At 46.5% G+C, this 25168-nt stretch overlaps 2 protein-coding genes across 12 annotated transcripts in view; one reads left to right on the top strand and one right to left on the bottom strand.

The window, feature by feature from the left end:
- The window catches only part of HNRNPAB (heterogeneous nuclear ribonucleoprotein A/B), a 10378-nt gene extending 6680 nt beyond the window's left edge, over positions 1 to 3698 (top strand). The window contains exons 8-9 of one of the 2 annotated variants that reach the window (XR_009453052.1): positions 122 to 2284; positions 3067 to 3698. Coding sequence is in view for 1 of the 2 variants with exons in the window: in XM_059698139.1 (XP_059554122.1) it covers positions 122 to 129 (8 nt within the window). In the remaining variant the exon portion in view is untranslated. Of the gene's footprint in view, positions 1 to 121 lie in introns of both variants that reach the window. The other variant, XM_059698139.1, reaches the window with a different exon arrangement.
- Positions 1 to 25168, bottom strand: part of PHYKPL (5-phosphohydroxy-L-lysine phospho-lyase) — a 27734-nt gene extending 2566 nt beyond the window's left edge. For 2 of the 10 annotated variants that reach the window (XM_059698132.1, XM_059698133.1), the window contains exons 1-12: positions 25049 to 25162; positions 24167 to 24285; positions 22804 to 22963; positions 19393 to 19467; positions 18739 to 18826; positions 18546 to 18662; positions 17459 to 17541; positions 16964 to 17189; positions 3735 to 3889; positions 3258 to 3347; positions 1329 to 1459; positions 538 to 622 (exon numbers count right to left, since the gene is read on the bottom strand). In XM_059698132.1, coding sequence (XP_059554115.1) covers positions 538 to 622; positions 1329 to 1459; positions 3258 to 3347; positions 3735 to 3889; positions 16964 to 17189; positions 17459 to 17541; positions 18546 to 18662; positions 18739 to 18826; positions 19393 to 19467; positions 22804 to 22963; positions 24167 to 24285; positions 25049 to 25113 — 1394 coding nt within the window. In that variant the 5' untranslated portion in view covers positions 25114 to 25162. Of the gene's footprint in view, positions 1 to 537; positions 1460 to 3087; positions 3348 to 3734; positions 3890 to 16963; positions 17190 to 17458; positions 17542 to 18545; positions 18663 to 18738; positions 18827 to 19392; positions 19468 to 22803; positions 22964 to 24166; positions 24286 to 25048 lie in introns of those variants that run through there. The other 8 variants (XM_059698130.1, XM_059698134.1, XR_009453051.1 and 5 more) reach the window with 8 other exon arrangements.

Raw genomic sequence — 25168 nt, 5'->3', positions numbered from 1 at the left:
CCTTTTAAAGGAAGGAAATGGCTGGAGGTTTAAGGCAGCTGTTCATGGGGGTGAAGATTGTGCAGTAGGAATTCTGAGACACCTTAGAACACCTTTCTTAAAACGGGGTTCTGTCTTCCAGGACAGTGAACCTACAATCAAGGATGCCCCCTCCTGGCTGAAATGTAATAGCCTACTCTGGCAGCACCTATTTGCTGCTGGATTGGAGCACCTCAAGTCTGGTGGCAAGAGGAGGCAGCAGGCTGTGGGACTGGCTCTAGGTGGTCGGAGCCTGAAAAGGAGTTTTGTTTCCCCTCACTCCTAGAAGGAACTGGCTGGGGAGGACGTGGCTGCTCTTGCCCTCTTGCCTCAGCCAACAAATGCAAACAGTTGGAGATTTTCTGGCAGGAGTGTGTGGAGAGAGTTCAAGGTAGCCAGAGCCTCCCAATGTTGGAAGTACCCTATGGGAAGGGGACATTACTTGAAACAAAATTTACAAAAAAAAAGCTTGGTTTCCTGGGGGGTACAGAACGGTTCAGGAACCCAGTTGTGGCCTACTCACCTAGTAAAGGACATGACAGGGCAGGGCTACCAGAGGGCTGGGGCCTTAGTGTCTCACAACTTCGCACCTTTTCTTCCATGTCTGAAAAAGACCCCATGGCCACCCAAACTGGTTAACCTTTGTCGTCTGCTAAAGGCTCCTCCTGCCTTCAGTGTCTAAGCTTCTTGGATGGCAGTTTGGAGTTGGCCTCACTGGATAGGGCCATGATCCCCCACACTTGACCTGTATGTATGTGGCACCAGCCACAGGATCAGCAACAATATTCCCAAAGGATAAAGCCTGCCCTCAAGTTTCCCAAGACCCAGATTCAACCAGAGGCTTCTATAGGAAACCTAAGCTAGTGTGCCTCACCTCATCCAGCAAGTTTTATACCACTTCCCAATTGTGTACAGGGGGTTGGCCCTCAGCTCTGGAGCACTGGGGGCAGAAGTGAAATAGCCCAGAGGTGGAGGACAGGGCGGGGTGGTTCTGATCTCCATCTAAGAGAGGGGACTTTGCCTATTTAGGGGGCCACCCCTGCCCAGAGCTTTGCATGCATAGCCCTTGGGGGTGGGGTGGCTCAGCTCCCACCTCCCCAGTGCTTGGGAAGCCTCACCAGCACAGACAGAAATAGAAGTGACCTGGGCCAGTAAGACCCCCTCTCCACTTGAGCTCCTTGCTTCCTGCACTGTCCAGAGGATACCTAGCTCAGCTGTTCCACCCCCTTCCCCTGAGTACACTAGACCATTGTAGCTGCTGGGCTGGGTCCTGGGCACATGGTCAGCTGGACACCGGGCTTTACGCTTACCTGTTAGGATGGCATCCAGCTTTGCCACCACATGTTGTACGTTGTCCAGGCTGAAGCACATTGGGGGCTTAAACTTCAGGACATTCCTCCCAGGGCCGTCAGTGCTTAGCAAAATGTAGTTTTCCTTCAGCCTGTAGGACAGGACATAACAGAGCCTTGCTACACCACCAGCCCAGGGCCCTTCACATGGTTTTCAAGGCTTTCCTGCACCTGGCATTGGCCACTTGGCTAGGTTTCCAGCCACAATGCTCTTGGAGCCCTTCACAGCCCCCCCCCCCGCATGGGGCACTGGCTACCCCTTGCAAAACTTTATTCCCATCCTTTGTGCCCTGGTGTGAATGGCTCATATGGACCTGGCCCTGAGAAGGGGCATAGTCTTAACTGCCCCTGGAGTTCCAGTCTAGTCTGTAGTCCCTGTGTTTCCCACTTCATGTATGGTTTATATGATGTGTATGGCTTGCTTTGTAAATGTATGGGAAATGTCCAACATTACAAAGTGGTACAATGAACTCCATCCCCTTATCTAGTTTCAGTAACTTCCCCTGCTCCCTGCACACAGGTAATATAATTTCCAGACAGCTCTTGTCAGTTTAATTTCCAGTTCTTTTTAGGAGGGTGACTTTACCATACTTAATACTATCATTGATATGTAAGAGTGTCATTTTTAATATTCCACATTTATACTTTTAACCTAGGAAGCTGCCCTGGCCAGGTAGCTCAGTGGGTAAGACTGTTGTCCTGACATGCCAAGGTTGCAGGTTTGATCCCTAGTTAGGGCACATAAAGGAATCAGCAAGTGAATGCATAAAAAAGTGGAACGACAAACCAGTGTGTTTTTTCTCAGTGCTATCCCCCCCTTCCCCAATCCCACCTAGGAAGGCATTTTGGCTACTGAGAGAAGGGGTCTAACATGATTGTAGAAAGCCAATGAGGGAATCATTGATCAGCTGCCTCCTGTACACCCCCCACCAGGGATTGAGCCTATAACCCAGGCATGTGTACTGACAGGGAATCAAACTGATCAGGTTCATAGGATTTACATTTTTTAAAATTTATATTAGGAGCCATGGTGTCCCAGACTATGGCAGTGCTAGAAAGAATAGCCCTGGCCTTAGCGTGTTCGGTTCGGTAGATAGAGCATCGGCCTGTGGACTGAAGGGTCCCAGGTTCAATTTCCAGTCAAAGGCACATGCCCAGATTGTGGGCTCGATCCCCAGTAGGGGGTGTGCAGGAGGCAACCAATCAATGATTCTCAACATTGATGTTTCTCTCCCTTTCTGAAATCAATAAAAGTATATTAAAACAGAAAAAGAATAAGGTCTGGACTTCAAATTCAGGTCTACCACCTACTAGAGATGAAACACCAAATTCTTGGTAACAGATTCCTAGCTGAACTGGAGAAATCACAAGTGGCTATGAGATGGGGAAATCAGGCTGGGCCTCAAATCTGATTCCTTCCAATGGGTCATGCTGGCTGGATTCCTGAGCTGAGGCTGGGGTGGGGTGAGCATGGGGTAGCTGAGTGGGCAGATGTGTCTGACCAGCAGAGAGAAGGCAGGGACTGGATAGTCACTTAGGGGAGGAGTCAGTCTCAAAAAACTTCATGGAGGGGAAGATTTTTTTTTACATCCTTACTGTTTTATGTGAATTTCAAATGCAGAATGATACACATTTCCCAAGGATTTTTTGAGGTGGGGGAAAGGATAGGCGTGAGGAATGGAGATAAAAGGGGAGAAAGGTGCTGAGGCTGGAGTCCTACCTGGATTCAAGTGAAAAATGTGAACTGGTTTGGGCAGGGGGCTTCTAAGTCCAGAGATGATGCTCCATCTAGACATACCCACCCAGACGAACAGGAGTCCTGTCCATCCCCTGTCCCTGGTGTGGCCCTGGAGAAGCTCTGCAAAGGCAACTTGCTTGAAGAAAAAGTACCTGGATACCAAATAGTCAGCTTCTTCGGTGGCTGGCATCCTTGTGGCCTCATCTTTGATCAAATCCACACCAATAAAAAGTCCGACGCCCCTGGAGCAGAAGGTGACATCTCAGGAGTCCAGGCCTGAGGGACCACGGGCCTAGCACTTGCCCTGTGCCTGGGTCTCAGCCAAGCCCCATTGGAAAGTCCACCAGGGCTTGTACCTCTGTCTCCTGGGGACAGAGTCACAGGAACTGGTGGTGGTGGTGTGGGTCTAGGAAGTAATTGCAATGGGGAAGGGCTCTCACTTTTGACAGAGGAAAGATGGAGGGGCAGGGAGTCAGAGCTACTTGATCCTGACTTTTCCCCTCCCTAGAAGTGCCACTTTGGACAACAGCCCCTCTAGGTGCTTCACTTCTTTCCTTGTGGAGACTCCCACCATCCCAGGTGGTTAGGAGGTGCTTCGTTAGTGCGCGGTGACTTGACCCAAGACTCACCTGATGTCCCCGATGATAGGATGCTTGGCCTTCTGCTGCCGGAGGAGCTCCATCAGGAAGCTGCCCACACAGGCAGCATGAGCCTGCAGCTGTTCCTTCTCTAAGACATCCAGGACGGCCAGCCCCACTGCACAGGACACTGGGCTGCCCCCAAACTGAGCCAGGGGCAAAGGGCATGTCAGATGTCCAGCAGAGGAAGAGAGAGGGAGAGAGAGAGAGAGAGAGAGAGAGACAATCAATGATGAGAGAGAATTGCCTCCTGCACACCCCCTATTGGGGATTGAGCCCACAACCCGGGCATGTGCCCTGACCAGGAATCAAACCATGACCTGTTTCATAGGTCTGTGCTCAACCAGTGAGTCACATCTGTCGGCTGTAATTTTCCTTAGTTCCCTCTTTAATTCCAAATGCACAAAAGCTGCAAAATGCTATTCTTGGAAGCACTTTTCTCATTCTGTTGAGATCTTGCTTCCAGGTGTGTCCTCTGGCTCAAATATTTCCCCCTTCTTTGTTATTTTAATTTTTCAATTACAGTTGACATTAAATAGTCTAACATGACATTAAATATTTTAAAACACAGTGATTAGACATCATTTTTTTGTTCTTGTTAAGCCTCACAATATTTTTTCCATTGATTTTATTTTTTTAGTAAGTATTTACTTAAGGGAGAGGGAGAGAGAAATATCAATGATGAGAGAGAATCATTGATCAGCTGCCTCCTACATGCACCCTTCTGGGATCAAGCCCACAACTGGGCATGTGTGGGAATTGAACCGTGACCACCTGGTTCATGTGTCCATGGTCAACCACTCTGTCACACAGGGTGGGCTCCATGGAAGGGAAGGGGGAGGGAGAGAGACATCGATGTGAAAGAGCCACATCAACTGGCTGCCTCCTGCAGGTATCCTACCTGCAACCTAGATACGTGCCCTTGATGGGAATAGAACCTGAGACCCTGTGGTTATCAGGCCAACAATCTAACCACTGAGCTACGCTGGCCAGGGCTGACATAATTTTGGCTCAATTTTTTATAAAAATTCTCTTCACTTTTGTTAATCCTCACCCTAGGTATTTTTTCCATTGATTTTTTTTTTTTTTTTAAAGAGAGGGGTAAAGACAGATAAACATCTATGTGAGAGAGACACATTGACTGGATGCCACCTGCACGTGCCCCGACTGGTGCCGGGGATGGAGCCTGCAATGGAGGTACATGCCCTTGACCAGAATCCAAACTGAGACCCTTCAGTCCGCAGACTGGCACTCTAACCACTAAGCCAAACTGACAAGGACAGGTTCAGATGTTCTTACGTCAATGTGTCTCTTGTTGACCAAAACATTATGCTGTGCATGACTGTAGTTCAATACAATTTGACAAATGTGTAAAACTAGAACCTTCACCACAATGAGGACACAACACATTTCCATCACTTTCCAGAGTTGTATCCCCTTTCACTACTGGCCCAGGCGACTACTCATCTGATTTCTATCATTACAGTTTTGCCTTTTCCAGAATGTCATACAATGAGATTACAGAATATGTACCCCTTTGTGCCTTGCTGCTTCTGCTCAACATGTTTTTGAAATTTATCCATATTGTGTATTAGTAGTTAGTTCATTTTGTTGTTGCATAACATTCCACTGTATGGACATACCACAATTTGTTTATTCAATCTCCTGTAGATGAACCCTTGGGTTATTTTGATTTTTTACTATTAAGAATAAAACTAATTAATATTTATAAGTTATTTTGTAAACATATATTCTCATTTCTCTTGGGTAAATACCAGACTGCTGGATTATATAAATATATAGTTGATTTTTATAAAAAACTGAAAGTTTTCTAAAGTAGTGGTATCATTACTTTCATAGATTTATGAAATTCCAGTAGTTTCACATCCTTAAAAACATTTGGAATTGTCAGTCTTTTGTTTGTTTTTTAAATGTTTTTCTCATTGGTTTTAGAGAGAGAAAGGGAGAGAGAGAAACATCAATCTGCAGCCTACTGGGGATCAAGTCCACAACCCTGGCATGTGTCCTGACCAGGAATTGAACTGACATCCCTCCTGGTGCATGGGACAATGCCCACCCAACTGAGTCACCCAGGCCAGGTTTGTTAGTCTTTTTAATTGTAGTCATTCTAATGGGTGTGTAGTGGTATCCTGTGGATTATCTTGAAAATTTGTATGCATAGCCCCATACTTGAGATCACAAAAAGCTACCAAGGTGATTCAGCTATGAGGCAGCTTTTTGATAGGTTAAAAACAAATTATGTGTGGAATGGACAAAGGATACATTGAGGCTACATATTGTATATTATTTAACCATGAACTCGCTAAAAGGTAGTGTGTATTTGGTGTAGAATCATGACCTGCCCAAGATGCTCAACTAGCACAATAGATAGGCCTTTCCCCCAAGATCACCCCAGAGGGACAATAGAAAGAAAATGAACAAAAGCTTTGACACAGTTCTGGAAATCTAGAAGGCCATGCATATGTGTAGGGATATGCTCATGCCCAATGCTAAGTTCATGTTCAGGAAAGATCTGAAAAGTCTTGAGGCTCTGAAGGAGGAGGAAGGAAAGGCTAAGGCAGAGTTGTCAAGTGCTTGGCTGAGTGTGGAAGCACACCCTAACCCAGCCATGGGCAAACTACGGCCTGCAGGCCGGATCCGGCCCGTTTGAAATAAAACTAAAAAAAAAAAAAGACCGTACCCTTTTATGTAATGATGTTTACTTTGAATTTATATTAGTTCACACAAACACTCCATGCTTTTGTTCCAGCCCTCCGGTCCAGTTTAAGAACCCATTGTGGCCCTCAAGTCAAAAAGTTTGCCCGCCCCTGCCCTAACCCACACCACAACACATCAACCCTTGTGAAAAGGCTGAGAGACCTCTTGGTTCCGGGCATTTAAGGAGATGTCTGCCCAGTCATTCAATAATTACTAAGCTAACCAAGCAGAGACTATAGTGGCTACTCATAACAAAGAACACAGATTTACAGAATTAGTTCAAAGAAGGCATTATACAAAGAACAAAAAGCAATAACAAACTACAAGGAGATACTATGATTTCCGAAGTTGCCACATTATATTATTTAAAACTAGAGGCCTGGTGCACAAATTTGTGCACCAGTGGGGTCTCTTGGCCTGGCCTCTGGGACCAGGCCTTAACTGGCTCTCTGACATCCCCTGAGGGGTCCTGGATTGTAAGGGCGCAGGCCAGGCCGAGAGACCCCACTGGTGCACGACTGTAGCCAGGGAGGGAAACAGGAGGTTGGCCAGCAGGGAAGGACTGTGGGAGGGCTCCAGGGCGAGTCTGGCCCATCTCAATCAGTTCCGATTGGCCGGACCCCAGCAGCAAGCTAACCTACCAGTCAGAGCATCTGCCCCTGGTGGTTAGTGCACATCATGGCGACTGGTTGACCAGTCAACTGACTGCCCCCTGGTGCTCAGTGCACATCATAGCGAGTGGTTGAGCAGCCTTAGCATATCATTAGCATATTACGCTTTGATTGGTTGAATGGCCGGCCAATCAACTGGACACTTAGCATATTAGGCTTTTATTATATAGGATGTTCAGTTTTCAACAAAAAACCTTAAACATGCAGTTGACGAAAGAAAACGTCCAAACCTGTAGAATATTTATTTTTAATTTGCTGATTTAAGAGAGAGAAAAACATTGATTTGTTGTTCCACCTAACAATGCACTCACTTGGTTGAGTACCACACTGGCCCTGACCAGGGATCAAACAAGTAACCCCAGTGCATCAGAGTGATGCCCTAACCAACTGAACCACCCAGCCAGGGCTGTAGAGAATTTTTATGAGTACTTGAGCCAAAACTGACAAGACAAGCAGGATCTCAAATGCTCAAGATTATGACAGTTTTGGAGTTTATTTTATGTATTTGAAATTAAGGGAATATAAGAAAGATTAGATGAAGGTGGTTTTAGGGATTGGATTATAGGGTAGTTAAGATTATGTGCTCTCTTGAGGGTGGTTAAGGGTTATTCTGGCATTTTAAAGGTGTCTGTCTTAACTTAGATACACAAGAACAGTGGGCAGGCTTAAACCTTTGCTCAGAAGTTATAGGCAAAAAGAAAAAAAACTTATAGGCCTGGGTGTGACTATCCACTGTGAACTGCCCAGTTGGGAAATTATGATTAAAAAAATTTTTTTTATTGATTTCAGAGAGGAAGGGAGAAGGAAAGATAGAAACATCAATGGAGAGAAAGAATCATTGAAGGCTGCCTCCTACATGCCCTCTACTGGTGATTGAGCTCGCAACCCGGGCATGTGCCCTGACTGGGAATCGAACCGTGACCTCATGGTTCATAGGTTGACGCTCAACTACTGAGCCACACTGGCCAGGCAGACATTATCATTTATTACAGCACCCCCTTTTTGTCCACAAAAGAAAGAAGGAAGCATGGTGCATATGGGTAGGCGGAGAGGAAAAGCAAACAATAGAAACTGTCCCCGAGGAAGCCCAGATTTTGGCCTTATTAGACAAAGGCTTTAAGTGTTATATGTTAAAAGAGCTAAAATGCAAAACATGAAAACAAGGTCTCACCAAATACAGCAGCGGTTCTCAACCTGTGGGTCACGACCCTTTCACAGGGGTCGCCTAAGACCATCGGAAAACACATCTATAATTACATATTGTTTTTGTGATTAATCACTATGCTTTAATTATGTTCAATTTCTAACAATGAAATTGGGGGGCACCACAACATGAACTGTATTAACCCTTTGCGGTCGTTTGTCTACTCTCAACCACCAAAGCTTTTTTACCGTTCCGGTCGTATGTCTGCTTTTAGCCACCACCGCAAGGAACCGTACGAATCTTAACTCTATTCATTCATGTATCAGTTCATAATTTCTCTGAAAGCTCTTAAGTGTCTAAGCGACCTTGTCATGAACCAAAACATTGCCCCGACAAATCGGAGATATCGAAACTCAATATAAACAAACGCGGTCGTTCCACACTCGCCATGCAAAACATCGTGGAGAGCCAGTCGCCTTTTGAGGGTGAAGAAATCGACAAGCTTCAGAGATACTTCGCAGAATTTCAAATAAAGCCTTACAAATTACGTTTAACTGTAATTAGGCATTCTCGCTTGTTAAGATATTTCAAAATAATACTCCAAAATGGCAAAAAGAAAGTTACCGAAAGAAGTGTACTGCGAATCTGAAAGTAATGATGAAGAGTTTTATTTTGGCACCTTAAATACTGACTCTGACGTAGAAAGTGATAACGTTTGTAGTGATTCTACTAGTAGTGACGTAGTTCCAAAAAAGAATTAATAAATCTTGTTTATCCTTCATAATCTTGCATGTTATGTATCACTGCTCTTTCAATGGAAATTAATTCCGACCAGTACGACACCCATTCCAAATTTAATGTGACCGCAAAGGGTTAAAGGGTTGTGGGCTTGGGAAGGTTGAGAACCACTGAAATACAGAATATCAATAAATAGAAATTAGAAAAAAGAACCAAACTAATTCTGGAGTTGAAAAGTACAGTAACTGAAATAAAAAATTCACTAGAGAGGCTCAACAGTAGACTTGGACAGGCAGATGAAAGGATCAGCAAACTAGAAATATGTCAATTGAGACTGTTCAGTGTGAAAACCAGAGAGAAAAAAGAATGAAAACAAAAAAAACCCCACATGCCGAAACCGGTTTGGCTCAGTGGATAGAGCGTCGGCCTGCGGACTGAAAGGTCCCAGGTTCGATTCCGGTCAAGGGCATGTACCTGGGTTGCGGGCACATCCCCAGTAGGAGATGTGCAGGAGGTAGCTGATCGATGTTTCTCTCTCATCGATGTTTCTAACTCTCTCTCTCTCTCCCTTCCTCTCTGTAATAAATCAATAAAATATATATTTTAAAAAAAACCCCACAAAAAAACCCAGAGCGTTAGAGACAAGCGAGACACAATTGAGCATACCAACATATGTCAATGGGAGTCACAGGAGAGGAGAGAAAGAGAAAGGGGCAGAATGAAAAATAGAAGAAATAATAGTCAAAACCTTCCCAAATTTGATTTAGAAAACCAAAATCCAACAACAACCTATACATCCAAGAAACTCAATGAACCTAAAGTAGAATAATGAGTTCCATATCTGGATACAACATAATCAAATGATCGAAAGACAAAGAGGGTAGGTAAAATGGGTGAAAGTGGTCAAAAAGGTACAAACTTCCAGTTATAAACATAAGTAAGTCCATAAAATAAAATACAGCATGGTGACTATAGTTAAAAATACTGCTTTGCAGCCCTAGCCAATTTGGCTCAGTGGAAAGAGTGTTGGCCTGTGGACTAAAGGGTCCCGGATTCGATTTCTGTCAAGGACACGTACCTCGGTTGCAGGCTCCTCCCTGGCCTGGGCCCTGGTTGGGGCTTGTGCAGGAGGCAATCAATGGATGTGTTTCTCTCACATCGATAGTTCTTTCCCTCTTTTTTCCACTCTCTCTAAAAATCAATGGAAAAATATCCTCAGGTGAGGATTAAAAAAATACTATATTGCATATTTTAAAAAACATATTTTTAATTGATTTTAGAGATAGGAGGGGAGAGGGATAGAGAGACAGAAATATTGATGAGAGAGGAACATCAATCGGCTGCCTCCTGCGTGCTCCCTACTGAGGATTGAGCCAGTAACCTGGGAATGTGCCCTGACTGGGAATTGAACCCTGATCTCTTTGTTCATGGGTCGAACTCATCCACTTAGCCACAGCGGCCGGGCTGTACTACATATCTAATAGTTGCTAAGAGAGTAGATTTTAAAAGTTCTTATCACACAAAAAGCAACTGTAACTATGTGTGGTGATGAATGTTAACTATATAGATTGTGGTGATCATTTTACAATGCAGTTGACCCTTGAACAATGTACGTTTAAATGACCTGCATGGTTTGATTCCTGGTCAGGGCATATGCCCAGGTTGCGGGCTCAATCCCCAGTCGGGGGTCATGCAGGAGGCAGCCAATCAATGATTCTCTCTCATCACTGATTTCTCTCTCTTTCTCTGAAATCAATTAAAGAATATGTTTTTTAAAAAAGAGCACTGGTAAATACATAAGTAGGTTGAAAGCAAAAGGGTGGAAAAGGTATACCATGCAAACAGTAACTAAAAGAGCTGTTGTGACTGTACTAGTATCAGACATAAAAAAATCTTAAGGTTAAAATTGTTACTAGCTGGAAATAACAAGGGTGGAGGGGAACATTATAAAATATATGATTATGTAACCACTATACTTGAAACTATTACAAAGTAATATTGAATGTATATAATAAATATTCAGTGTGCCTAAATAAACTAGCAATATAAGCACTTTACAATGATAATTCATTTATTAAAAAGTTAAAACCATTACAAACACACATGCATTTAACAATAGAGTCCTAAAATATATAAAGTAAAAACTGATAGAATAGAAAGGAGAAATACACAATTCAACAATAGTTTAATCCCTCATTTTTGATAATAGAACGATGGAAGATCAATAAAGAAACAAGACTTGAACAATACTATCAATTAGACCTAACATATACAGAACACTTGACTAAAAATAACCCCCAAAACAAAACAAAACAGAATATTAGTACTCTTCTCAAGTGCACACAGAACATTCTCCAGGATAGACTATATATTAGGCCATAGTATATTTTAAAAGCTTAGAAGCATGGAACAGACTGTAGAATCTCAGAGGGAAGGATAGTGGGTGGGTGGGAAGAGATCAACCAAAGAACTTGTATGCATATAAGGATAACACATGGACACAGACAATAGGGTGGTGAAGGCCTAGGGCAGGGTGTGGGGGTGGGGGCTAGAAGGGGTCAATGGGGGAGGGGGGAGAGGAGGGAAATGAAACATATGTCATACTTTCTTTTTTTTAAAATATATATTTCTTTATTGATTTCAAAGAGAAAGGGAGAAGGAGATAGAAACATCAATGATGAGAGAGAACCACTGATCGGCTGCCTCCTGCACACCCCCCACTGGGGATCGAGCCCGCAACCCAGGCATGTGCCCTTGGCCGGAATCGAACCTGAGACCCTTCAGTCCGCAGGCTGATGCTCTATCCACTGAGCCAAGCCGGCTAGGGCAGTATGTCATACTTTCAACAATAAAGATTTAAAAAAAAAAAATTTAAAATCTTTTTTACCATAGTGAAATGAGACTAGAAACAAATAATAGACTACTGAAAAACTAAAAAATATGTGGAAATTACATAACACACTCTTAAACAACCAATGATTCAAAGAAGTCAGGGAGATTAGAAAATAACCAGAGATGGCCCTGGCTGGTCCTCAGTGGTTAGAGCATTGGCCCATGCACTGAAAGGTCGTGGGTTCAATTCCCAGCCAAGGGCGTGTACCTGGGTTGCAGGTTCCCTCATAGGCCCTGGTCAGGGCCTATGTGGGAGGCAACCATTCGATATGTCTCTCACATCAATGTTTCTCTTTCTCTTTCTCTCTTCCTCCCTTCCTTCCTCCTTCCCTCTTTTCCATTGAAAAGCAATGGAAAAATTATCCTCATGTGAGGATTAACAAAAAGAAAAAAAAGAAAATACCTAGAGATGAATGAAAATGAAAACAACATACCAACACTTATGGATGCAATGAAAGTAGTGCTTACAGGAAAAGTTCTGTCTATAAACAACTATGTTGAAAAAGAAAAAAGACCTTGAATAATCTAACTTTTCACCTTAAGAAACTACTAAAAGAAGAGCAAACTAAACCCAAAACAAGCAGAAGGAAGAAAATAATAATAATGATTGGAGTGGAAATAAATAGAAATATAGAAAAACAATAGAAAAAAATCAACAGAGCCAAAAGTTGGTTTTTGAGATAAACAAAATTGACAAATTTCAGCTAGGTTGACCAAGATCAAAAGAATGCTAATGTTACAAAACTCAGGAATCAAAGAGGACACATCACTAGTAATCTTTGAGAAGTTCTAAGGGAATAATATGTACAACATTATGCCAACAAGCTGGATAACGTAGGTGAAATGGACAAATTCCTAGAAAGATAAAGAAATGCTGACACCGACGTGAGAAGGATTAGAACACCTGAATGGACTTATAGTAAGTAAGAACAATGAATAGTAATATTAAATTCCTATAAAGAAGAATCGAGAACCAGATGGCTTCACTGGTCAATTTTACCTAAATGTTTAAAGAATTACTACCAATCCTTCAGAAAAGTCTTTCAGAGAGAATAGATGAACAATTCCCAGCTCATTCTTTGAGGCCAGTGTTACTGATAACAAAACCAGACAAGGTATTTCAAGAAAACTACAGATAAATATCTCTTAAGAATATAACACATATAACAAAAGCACTTTGGGTTCCTCAATAATTTTTAGATTGTAAAGAGATTCTTAGACCAAAAGTTTGAGAACCACAACACCATTATTCAATTCTAGGTTTTTCAAAACTTATTAATTTCTAACTAACGACACTGAAGTTAAGGGTCATGTTTTGTGTGATACTTACTCTTTTGATATTTATTCTGTAAACTGTGTTGAGGTGAGTTGGTATGTGATTGTTCTACATGCCCTCAAGAAAAATGTGTGTTCTCTAAATTCTTGCAGAACTCTGTAAATGTCTCTTTAAAATAAATTATTTTTTATTGATTTCAGAGAGGACAGGAGAGGGAGATAGAAACATCAATGATGAGAAAGAATCATTGACTGGCTGTCTCCTGCACACCTCCTATTGGGGACTGCCGGGAGCCGGTCTATCCTTGCTGTTTCAAGGGACCTGGCATATATGGCATACGGTTCTTAATGTTTGCTCACCTTCTTGGCGCTGTGTTTTAACCAAGGTCACCTCTCCGAGAAAGGTTGAATCCCCAGGTAGGGATTTTCCCCTGAAGTTAGGGAGGGAATAAAACCCCTCAACTAAGTGCCAGGCGGGTAATTAATCACTTTAACTATGAACAAGCATGCTTAAGCTACATAATCTTTACTCCCTGGAATGGAGATAAGAAACGCCCTAACCTTTGTAATAGAGATTGATAGGATTGAATCAACTGGTATAAATACAGATGTAACCAGACAGAGAGACAGAACTCAGAACACAGAACTCAGGAGACAGAGCTTAGAAGAGAATTCAGAAGACAGAACCTACACGGAGCCTGGAGACAGAAGAACTTCACTGGAGAGAACATGGCAAAAGATCCTGGACTGAACCTGACTATAGAACATGGCAAGAGAACCTGACTAGAACCTGGTGACTGAACCTGGCTGGAGAACCTGTACAGAACCTGGCTGGAGATCCTAAGCAGAACCTCTCTGGAGATCCAGACCAGAACTTGGCTGGAGATCCTGGCTGTAGATCCTGGCTAGGCTGCTGATCAACTGAACGCTATCTCTGTGTCCTTCCTTCTTCGCCGACTCCGTCCATGCCTTTGGGGACCCCTGGACCCGCTGGGGTTGGACCCCGGCAGGGGACTGAGCCCAAAACCTGGGCATGTGCCCTGATGGGGAATCAAACTAGCAATCTTTTGGTGCATGGGACACTCAACCAACTGAGCACTATATATTAAAATTAGTAGGATACAATGTAAAAGTTGTGCTTTAAGGGGAATAGACAGGCTTAAATATTTATATTAATAGAGAAAACAGCCTGGCCGGTGTGGCTCAGTGGTTGAGCATCGACTAGGAAGTCACGGTTTGATCCCCAGTGTGGGGTGTGCAGGGGGCAGCCGATCAATGATTCTCTCTCATCATTGATGTTTGTATCTTTCCCTCTCCTCTCCCCTCTGAAATCAATACAAATATAATTAAAAAAATAAAAATATATTGGAAAAAAGGGAAAAAAAGAAAACAGTTAAGTATCCATTTTAGGAAATAAAAACAACAACAACAAAAAACCACAACAGAACAAACCCCAAAGAAAGCAGAAGGAAAGAAAAGGACTCAAACAACTATTATTGTAAAAGTAAAGGGAACATAATGATAAAGATTAAAAAATATTAAGAAAGTATTAACAAGAAATATAGATTGACAATTTTGAATACTCAGATGAAAAATTCCTAAGAAAATACAACCCACCAGAACTAACTCAAGAAGAAATAAAAAGTTTCAAGAGTCCTATGTAACTAAAGCCCTATGTAACTAAGTATGTGTCTGTGTAATTATACATGTATACACAAATGCACACATAAAACCCCCCCAAATAAATAAAAGCACTAGTAATTCAATCAAAACATGGAAAAAAGAAAAAAAAACAACAGGCATTTCACAGAAGCAGCACATGGCCAATAAACATATGAAGAGATGCTTCACGTAAGTTGAAATCAGGGAATGGCATATAAAAAAAATTCCCTGATTTGACGGGCTACAACTTTATACCCCACTTGATTGGCACAAATTAAGAGGTGTTGAAGAGGATGTTGACCTACAGAATCTCTTATACCTGCTGGTGGGATGTTAACTTGTGACCTACTTTGGGAAACAGATGTCATTATCTCAAAATGAAGGTGAACATGACCAGCAATTCCACTCTTAGGTTATTCCTAAAAAAGCCTCTTGCACATGTACAACAGAGTTTATAAAAATGGTTCATATCAGCACTGTTCACAATAGCAAAAACCATGAGTACAACTGCAAAGCACATCAACAGGATTGTACAAATAAACCAAAGTAGCTTATACAATGGGATAATTATAAAGCAGTCAAAACAAATGAACTTCAGTGACAAGAGATGGGGATGACTCTTAGTAATATAATGTTAGGTGAAAAAACACACAAATCCCTAAAGACTACATACATGCAGCATGATACACTTATAAAGTTAAAAAAAATGAGAGTAACTAATGAATAAGGGGTTCAGAGTGATGGCTACTTGGGCTGGGGGAGGCAGGGTCTGGGAGCAACCGTATGGATAAATAGATGCAGGTTACTGTCGAGGTCCTAACTTTTATTTGGGATGATGGCTTCTCAGATGCTTGTCTCCGAATGAAAGTAACCAGTTAACGGATGAACTAAAAGAGGACTCTGCGAGAGCAGATGATGATCTTTCGTGAGCCATGGACTGACTCCATAAGCTATGTGCACTTCAAGTAAGACAGACACAAGCACCAGGCTCCGGCTCCACTGGGTTGTCTTTCGCCTAACACAACCCACTCCTTCCTCCTGGCAGGGCCAATTCCTCCTCATCCTTCCACATCCATAAGAATCCTCCCCTGCTCCTTCCATTCCTCTTCTTCGTCCTCTTACCCGCATCCCTGTGCTCTCCTGGCACTGTGAACACACTACTTCCGTTAAATCTTTCCGCACCATGTAAGCAGGGGTTTATGAGCCCATCTCCCCTCTGAACAGTGAACTTGTTTAGGGCAGAGGCGTCTACCTACGTGTCTGCTGGGTATGTGCTGAGTTTGCTGAGAGCACCAGCCTTCGTCCTTAATAACCTCTGACAAATCTCAACCATCCTGCCCAATCTTGACATGTTTCAGGCCCCCATTCAAACTGACTCTTTTTTGGGAGGTGACAGTGTGTTCTTCGTTCCCTTAACTTTCTGTCCTTCCCTATTCTTCCCTGAGCCCGTGTCCAGATTTGGGCTCCTTCTCTCTTGCCTGGACCAATTGCCTACCTGTAGTCTTTCTCCACACTGGGAACTTCTAAAGCATATTTCAATCTAGTCTCTCACAGACTAAAACCCTTCCATGGTTCCTCACAGCCCTGGGGATTAGTCCAGACTCTCCGCTCTTCTACCATGAGGCCATCTGCTGACCACTACGCTCCCATCACCCACCACATAACTGCGCTCTTGGCACCACTGAACATGCCGTGGCTTCTCCTCCAACCCGAGGATCCACTTCGCTTAGGGAAAGCTCAACCCTGCACCGCACCTCCTCTACGCTCCTACTGCAACAGGAACGCTAATCCTAGGCCATCACCCACACAGGTCCTCATGTATTTTCATCAGCTTTTAGCACAGGGTCTTGTACACAGTAGGCAGCTTCTGCTGGAAGGGAGAGTTTTCTTTCTATATATTTTATAAGGCATGATCTCTTGCCACAGCTCTTGGGTTGATACTAACTTTAAAGAGGTTTGGTGTTATTATCCTCTGACCTGCTTTAACCGTTCCCCGGCCCCCACCCACCCCCACAGCATCTTAGACACCTTTGTGGTGGCTCAGTGCCAGGTCTGTGGCCTTTGCTCAGATTGGCTGGGGCCTATCAGAACCCTCAGTGCTCCCCGGAGCCTTCACTCACCGTATTGAAGTACTCGACACCGGTGGCTTCAAATGCTCTCGCCACAGCTTGGGTTGTGGCCACGCAGGCTACAGGGTGGCCATTGCCAATGGACTTGCCCATGGTGACAATGTCAGGGACAAAGTCTTCCCCCTGCAGCTGGAAGGCCCAGAAGTGCTTGCCTACTCGGCCAAAGCCCACTTGAATCTCGTCTGCAACAAAGACTCCTCCAGCCTTGCGGATGTGCCTGTGGCAGAGGACAGAAGGCTGACGGCTGATGGGGACGGCTGTGGTGAGAGGGATCAAAACAGGAGCTGGGAGGTCTTGGGACTCTGAATCCTGGCTCTGCCAACAGTAAGGTTGGGGCCTTGGGCAGATGGCTGGCCTTCTAGGGGCCACTCTTTTTTCAGGGGCTTTGAAAACTCTGGCAAACAGGTGAGATGGAGGTTGTCATTTGGAACAAAGGTTGGGAAACCGCATTACAGCCCTGGCCTCCCTGGAGCTGCCCCTCCTTACTCTGCCACTTCCGGGAAGTAGCCAGCAGGGGGAATGATCTGCCCGCCCACACTGGGCAGAGACTCAGCGAAGAATGCGGCAATCTGTGGACAAGACGAGATGTCAGGAACACTGACCTGGAGGTGCTGAGAGGCAAACTGAGAGTCCTGCTGATGCTGGCTCAGGGCTGGCTCCACGCAGGATGAGTTACCATCACTGTTGCACCCCTAGTTCGGGCTCCTCATCACATCTGAATGTCTGAGACTCTGTTTTCTTTCAGGCCTCAAACCAATTCTTACAACCTGGATGCCTCCAGACTCCTGTACTTAGCATGCCTCAGAAAAAATCCACTGATTTCTCCCCCACAAGCCTGTTTCTCCCCTGCCCCTATCTGGTGACTCCCAACTCTCCCATCTGCCTCATCCCTGATCCAGCCCCCTCCTTTATCCATTAGTCAGCACAGCCTGACTTGCTCTGTATCATCTCTGCTCCCACTCCTTGCCATCCACCTGGACACTTCTGCCTCCCACAGATCGGCCAGTTTCTGCCTTGGCCTCCTGCCAGTGTCTTCAAACTGGATGCCTCTTCTAGTGCATCCTCCAACTGGCCACCAGGGTGATGCCTCAACTCAGACACTGAGCTCATCTTGTTTAAAACCCTTTAATGACCCCTTCTGCCTACAGTAATGACTTCCAAACTATGTTCTGCCTTAGAGCTTCTTTAGAAGCTCCAGCCGGATGAGGGAAAGGTCAATGGGGTAGAAAACCGGCCCCCCCACCCCTGCTGCCACCAGAGCAACCTCTTTTCTGGTTTTATATAAGTAGATGTAGAACATCTGAAACACAGGCCAGGCTTCCCAGATCTGGCTCTGCCAACCTTTCTGGCCTTGTAGCTTGTCTCAGCTCATGTTATGAAATCAGGCAGCACCTTCTCGAAGGACCCTCCTTCACAATCAAAACCAGCCCAGCCTGGGCCCCAGGACTCCCAGCACGCTCAGGACACATCTCTGGTCCAGAGTCTCACCGGGTTCCCTGTATCTAGCACCAGCTGGCGACAGAGGAAGTGATATTCACTGTTGGCTGGGCTAGACCCATGTAAATGCAGTTACCTGCCTGCCCTGCTCCTGTGCACTGCTGACCACACGTTTCACCTCACTGGCATAGGCCTCAGCCGGGTTGGGGTGGTCCTCCCGGTAGAGGCCCCGGTATGTGTCTGGGAGCGGTGCCTGTGGGGAGTGACAGCGCCGTGTCATATAGGCTCGGGGTGGTCACCGACCTGTTGCCCCCTTGGGCTGTGCGTACCACATGGACCCACTCCTTCTGGCCATCCAGGTCCCGGAACTTGTAGGGGCTGATGTCGATCAGGGAGCTCAGGTGGCCGTGATAAGCACTGGGGGGGAGAAGGGAGGGTGGGCTCAGGCCCAGGTGGCGCGAGTCTCTGGCCTGTCTTTGACAAGCATCTACCCTCCTCAGGAGACACACCTTTCTGCCATAGCCCCCGAGGCCTAGGGCTGGGGATGAGCACAGGCTGTGGGGTCAGTAAGACTTCCTGTGAGGCCGCTTCCTGGCCGTGTACCAGGGGCTAATCACTTAGGCTCTCTGGGTCAGTTCTCTCCTCGGTACAGTGGCTTCTCCTCAGGGTTGTAATGACCTTAGATGTGCTAAGGCGCTGACCCTGGGCTTGGGCCTTGTGCAGCGCATACTCACTACATGGGAGCCCCTGTCGGAACAGTTTTAATACCTCAAATGTGGGGCCAACTCTTAACCCCTCACAAAGGTTTCTCAGCTCCCCAGAAGCTGCCCTCCTAGAAGAGACCAGGGAAAAGAGCCCCCTGGCGTGTGTTGGGGAGTCTCTGCAGCGATGGTCCCTCATTCTTCCTGCCCAAGGCACCCAAAGTTAGAGCCTCATTGATCCCCAACAAGTGGTGGGCCCAAGCTTCTGGGAACGGCACTTACTGGTCTAATACCACCACGTCCCAGTGTCCTGTGTACTGGCGGGCCAGCCTCAGGGCTAGGTCATTGGCCTCCGACCTACAACAGAAAAGGGGGGCACGGCTCAGACAGCTAAGGGCTTTCCCTCCTGGGGGCCTGCTTCCTACAGGGAAACCCAGAGGAAGGTGGTGCCCTGCCAGCAGCAAGAAGATTCTTGGGACACCATTCATTAGTCATTAGGTACAAATTCATCAAATGCCTTCCTTCTGTGTGCTAAGACCAGGGGCAAAAACAGTGAAACAGACAGACCCTGATGCTCCTGGAACTTACATTCTAGTATGTGTCACGAAAGCAAAAAAAAAACCACAAAACCCAAACAAACCACACACACACACACACACACACACACCCCAAAACCCAAAAACACCAAAGAAATAAAGAATGCTCACTTAATAAGTTCCTCAAGAGGACCAGATGGGACCCTATTTAGATTAGGGGGTGCTATGGGCTGAAGTATGTGTTCCACAAAATTCATATGTTGAAGTCCTCAGAATCTGGCTGTATTTGGAGATAGGGCCTTTAAATAGACGATTACATTAAAACAAGGCCATTAGGGAGGGCCCTTATCCAACCTGAGTGAAGTCCTTCTAAGAGGAAATTTGTACATAGAGATACCAGGGGCTCATGTACACAGAGGAAAGACCATATGAAGACAGATGGCCACCTGCAAACCAAGGAGAGGGGCCTTAAAGGAACCAAACCTGCCGACACCTTGATCTTGGATCTGGCATCCAGAACAGTGAGAAAACACATGGCCCCCGGCCTGGGGCGGCCTGAGCTGACCAAGACAGGGGTCAGGAAGGGCTCTACGAGGAGGCAATATCTGCACTAACGCCTCAGGGGGAAGTTTCCAGGCACAGAAAGCAGCACTGAAGTTTTCATCAGAGAAGAGACATGATTCAGCTTCCATTTGAGGAGGAAGCCTCTGGCTATGTGTGTCCAACCGAGTAGAAGGAAATGAAAGTGGAAGCAACTCCCCTGAGCTTGCCAGGTTTAGCATGTGGCCCCTTGCCCATCCACAGTAGTCATAAATTAAAATAAAAAGAACACACTATTTAAATGAAAAAAAAAAAAGTGGAAGTGAGGAGACTCAGGAGGAGGACACGCAAGTGAGGGTAGTAACGGCCACGAAGATAAAGGGAAGTGGATGGAGTCATCCTGGAGGGAGGTGAGGCAGGACTGACGCAGGACTGGGAGGAGGGTTTCTGCCTTGAACAGAGATGCAGATGGCTCTGCCATTTACTAGGCAAGACAGGGTGCGGGTGGTAGTGAGGGCATGTCCTCGTGGGAAGGTCTGGGGTCAGTGTCTAGGAAAGTAAGGGAGAGCTGGGGCCATGGTCCCACTCCGGGTGTTGGTAGAAGACAATCATGTTCTTATTGTCTTTTCGACACGTGAAGCTGATGTTCAAGAAGTCAAGGGGGTGGTTAGAACCATGAGGCTGGAACACATGGGAAGCATCTGGGCTTGAGAGACGAGTTTGGGAGTAACCAGCACGTGGCTGCTAGGTAATCCCATGGGAACAGAAGAGATCAGGAGGGAGAGGTTCAGAGAGGACCTGCCCTGGGGCACAGAGGAGGAACTGGCAGAGGACACAGGAGAAGCAGCCAGAAGCCAGGGAGAGTGAGGAGTGCACAGGGTCCTGGAAGCTAGACCAGAAGCATTTCTAGAGAGTGGTAACTGTCAGTATTGCTGAGAGAGTAAGACAAAGGCGGCAGAGACACCACTGGATTTGGCAGCATGGAGGTTGCTGGAACCCACAGAGTAAATCTGGTGGAGTAAGCGAGCAAACGTCCCTTCCTCCGCTGCCAAGGAGGCTCCCACTCCTGGCCAGCTCCCTGCGCTTCCTAGAGAGGCTCCAGTTACGGCTTCCATTCCCTGTGCAGGTGGCTCTGGGCAAGCTAGTTTCATTTAAACTGCTGCTTCCACACACATACACACATCCAAATCCTTTCCTCCGGCGTAAACATGAATTTTTACATTTATTTGATCATATGTAGAATTGTAATTTATATTTTATCTTAAGGAATATTTATTATATAAAAATGTATATCCACTCATGTATTTTTCTTACAATTCTGAAGAATTGAAAAGTATTTAAAGAAATAAACTGTTTCCTTATCTATAAAATCAAGATGTAAATTCCACTTCCTAGAAATGATTGGAGGGGACTGATAAACGTACTATGTAAGTGGCAATGATAATGATAATAATACTTACTATAATCTAAATGCCTCAACCTACGATTTGTTGGAATGTTCGCTCCCAGGATGCTGGTTCTATGTACATGTCATCACCTGCCACTTCTGTCTCCACTGCCACTTCTAGTGTGAGCTGCCATCACCTGTCACCTGGCTGCTGAAATGGTACTTAATGGTGTCCATTTTCGCTCTCCACCAGCCCTGATGACATCACCTGCCTGATCAAAATCCTCTGACTTCCCAATGCTCTTAGGATAAAAAGTTTCTTTATCTGGCTGATAAGGTCCAGGATGATGGGCCCCGTCTCCCTCCCCAGTGCCTGCTCACACCTTCTCCTCTCCCTCACTGGCTGCCTTATAGTTCCTCCAGTGTGCTGGGGTCCCATGACTCTTCTGCTGCAGAGCCTTGGCACAGGCTGTTCTGTGTGGTAATCAACCCTGGTAAGAACACTTATGGGGCTGGCAGCACCCTTCCTCCTCATCTCCTCATCTCCTAGTCAGCTCTTAGTCTAATATCACTTCTTCAGGGAAGCCTTTCCTTTTCCTCTCAGAGCAGGCCAGGTCTGCTTCTATACCTCATTATATCCTACTAGAGGCCTGGTGCACGAAATTTGTGCATGGGTAGGGTCTCTAGGCCTGGCTGGCAATCAGGGCCTATCGGGCCTTCCGGCTTTTGGCCAGGGCCTTCTTCCTTTGTTCTGCACCACCCCCTGGTGGTCAGCGCACATTATAGTGAGCAATCGAACTCCTGGTCTTCTGGTCGAACTTCTGAGGGGACACTTAGCGTATTAGCCTTTTATATATATAGGTACTTTTCCTCCAGGCAATGACCCCTCTTGGTAATTTTGTATTTCTTTAAAGAATTATTTGATGTTTTTGCTTCTTATTGAGCAAGCAGGGATTGAACACTGTGCCTGTGTTTTCCTAAGGAAGGAATAAAGGAACACGTTACCTTGGTAAATCCTAACTGGGATCCTGGAAGGGAGGTAATGGCACCTCTTAGTAAGAGACCAGAACACTGGGTTGACAGAGTAAGCACAGGGTCTACAGCTGGGAAGTCTGGCACCTGCACAGTGGGGGCTACCTCCTCTGGTCCACACTCGGTCGGCCACACTATGCTGCCCAATGGTGAGCAACTCTCTTCATCTTGCTAGGGGGCCAGCTGCAGTGCACTTACCCAGAATTCAGGAAATAAAACACACAGAGTTCCTCTGGCAGGGTCTCCGACAGCTTTTGTGCGAAATCCAAGATGTTGTCGTGCAGGTATCGGCTGTTGGTGTTGAGCACCTGGTTCTGTTCATGTGCTGCTTGGACCACGAGAGGGTGGCAGTGCCCAACTGGAAGAGGGCCACCTCCATCACACAGCTGACTCTGCTCATCCTATCCTTCTAGCCCTCCCCGATCCCCAATCTGTAAACCCAGTCAGGGAAGACACAGTATTGGAGGAAGAGGTGGAGGGGAAAGAGGGGAGCCTGAAGGCAGAGGCAGGTGACACATGCCCGTTCTGGAAAGGGAGATTGAGGAAGGATTCTGGCGGAAACCCCATTTAGAAACCCACGTCTTTGGTGGGAGGTGGTTTGCTATATGGAGGGGGATGGGAGTGTCTGTCCGTGGGCTTGACCTCATCAGTCAGAGGGGGCTGGAGGTAATAACCGCCAAAGGCCAAAGATGATGCTAACGGCAAACATGTGTTGGGAGCTCGCCAGGTGCCAGGCACACGCAAAGCAAATTACAAGAATTAACTCAGTTAATCCTCCAAAACACTCTCAGGTGGATGCTTGGCATTATCATGTCTATTTTGCAAATGAGGAACCGAGGTTAAGAAACTTGCCTAAGATTACCAAGTTAATAAGTGAAGGACAGGGTATAAACCCAGGCGTTAGAGCAGGGGTGGGCAAACTTTTTGACTCGAGGGCCACAATGGGTTCTTAAACTGGACCGGAGGGCCGGAACAAAAGCATGGATGGAGTGTTTGTGTGAACTAATATAAATTCAAAGTAAACATCATTACATAAAAGGGTACGGTCTTTTTTTTTTTTAGTTTTATTCATTTCAAACGGGCCGGGCCGTAGTTTGCCCACGGCTGCGTTAGAGCCTCTACTTTATTAACTTCCAAGGTGCCTGCTCAGTCAGACTCGCTTTCCTCCCATTGGCTCTGGCAGCCCAATCTGGATAACTGAATTCCTACTTCAGTTTTTTCCCCCAGGACCTGAGATGGTCACTGGGGCTGAAGCCTTGCCATGACCCCAGCACTTGGCCAGGGGAGACCACTGCTGGTCGTGGCTGGACTGGCTGCTGCTCTCTCAGCTTGCCATCAGTCCCAAGTGGAACTGGACTCCCAGACAAGGATCTCTGACTACTGCCTGGTGTAGCCCAGCTCCTACTTGGAAACTTCTACAGCTACACCACAAAGATTGGGCCCCGTCTGCTCAGCTCAACCCCCGTTCTCCACCCCGCTCTGCACCTCAGGATCACACCTGCACCAGGTTCACAGCCTGGGCCTCCTCTCCGGCCCAGCCAGCGGGAGTGATGGTACTGACCGTGAGCCACATTGTTGATGCAATCGATGTATTCTGCTCCCTGTTCATCATACATGTACTGCCCTTGGCCCCGGACAATCTTAATAGGATCCTCAGGAAAAAAGAGTCTGCAGGAAGAGCTGTGAAGACAGGCAGAAAAAGTGGACAGCCATGTCTGAAGCCTGAAGGGAGAGTCCACCCATCACAGGCCTCCCCCAGCCCTTCCAGTTTCTGGAAAGGGTAAGGAAAGCTTGAAGGGCACCGTGTTGCTTCCCTGCCTCCAGTTCCCCCACACAGGTGAGGACTGGAAAGAAGGAAAGGCGGGGCGGGGGGTGGGGGTGGAAGCAGCTGCTAAAACTTAAATTGTTTTTTAAGTCCTGTTAAAGTTACGTGGCCTCATTCATTTCCGCCTGTGTCCACATCACCAATCTGTGTCCTCGGATCCCGGGAAAAGGTGGCCGCCCCAGACCCTTGGGGCTCCCCAAGGCAGTGTTTCTTTGCTGGGATGGGTGTGAAGGAGGCACCCCCACTCTCAACGGCTGTCAGTCCAGTTACCCTGCTGCCCTGTGGCCGCCAACTCCAGGCCCCGCCAGGGGCTGCCTCGCGCCTACGTCCCGGCGAGAGTCCCGCACAGGCTCCCTCCGCTGCGTCTGAACTTCAGCCCCTTAATGGGGCGCTCGCGGGACGGGGCCCAGGCTCGAAGGCAAGAGGCCTTCTCCGGGGGAAACGGGGGCCAAGATCTCGCCTCGGCCGCGGGGGTGGGGGCCTCGGGCCCGGAGTGGAGGGGAAGCAGCCGCCCGCAGGGCCGAGGCTCGGAGACTAGCAAAGCGGGGCTGGGCCGGCGGGCTTCGCGCAGGACCAGCGGGTCGTGCGTGCGCGCCACCCGCGCCGGCGTCGCGTTACCTGAGCAGCCGCCGCCTCCGCGCCAGCGTCGCAGCCTTCCCGTGCGGGGCCGGGTCCGCGGCCATGACGCCGGGCGGGCGCGCGGAGAGGAGCGCGGGACGGCGCCGCCCCCTCCCTCGC

The sequence above is a fragment of the Myotis daubentonii genome, chromosome 5, assembly GCF_963259705.1.
Source record: "Myotis daubentonii chromosome 5, mMyoDau2.1, whole genome shotgun sequence".
NCBI lineage: Eukaryota > Metazoa > Chordata > Mammalia > Chiroptera > Vespertilionidae > Myotis > Myotis daubentonii.
The sequence above is the reverse complement of the archived record's forward strand: the minus strand, read 5'-3'. Positions and strand labels throughout refer to the sequence as shown.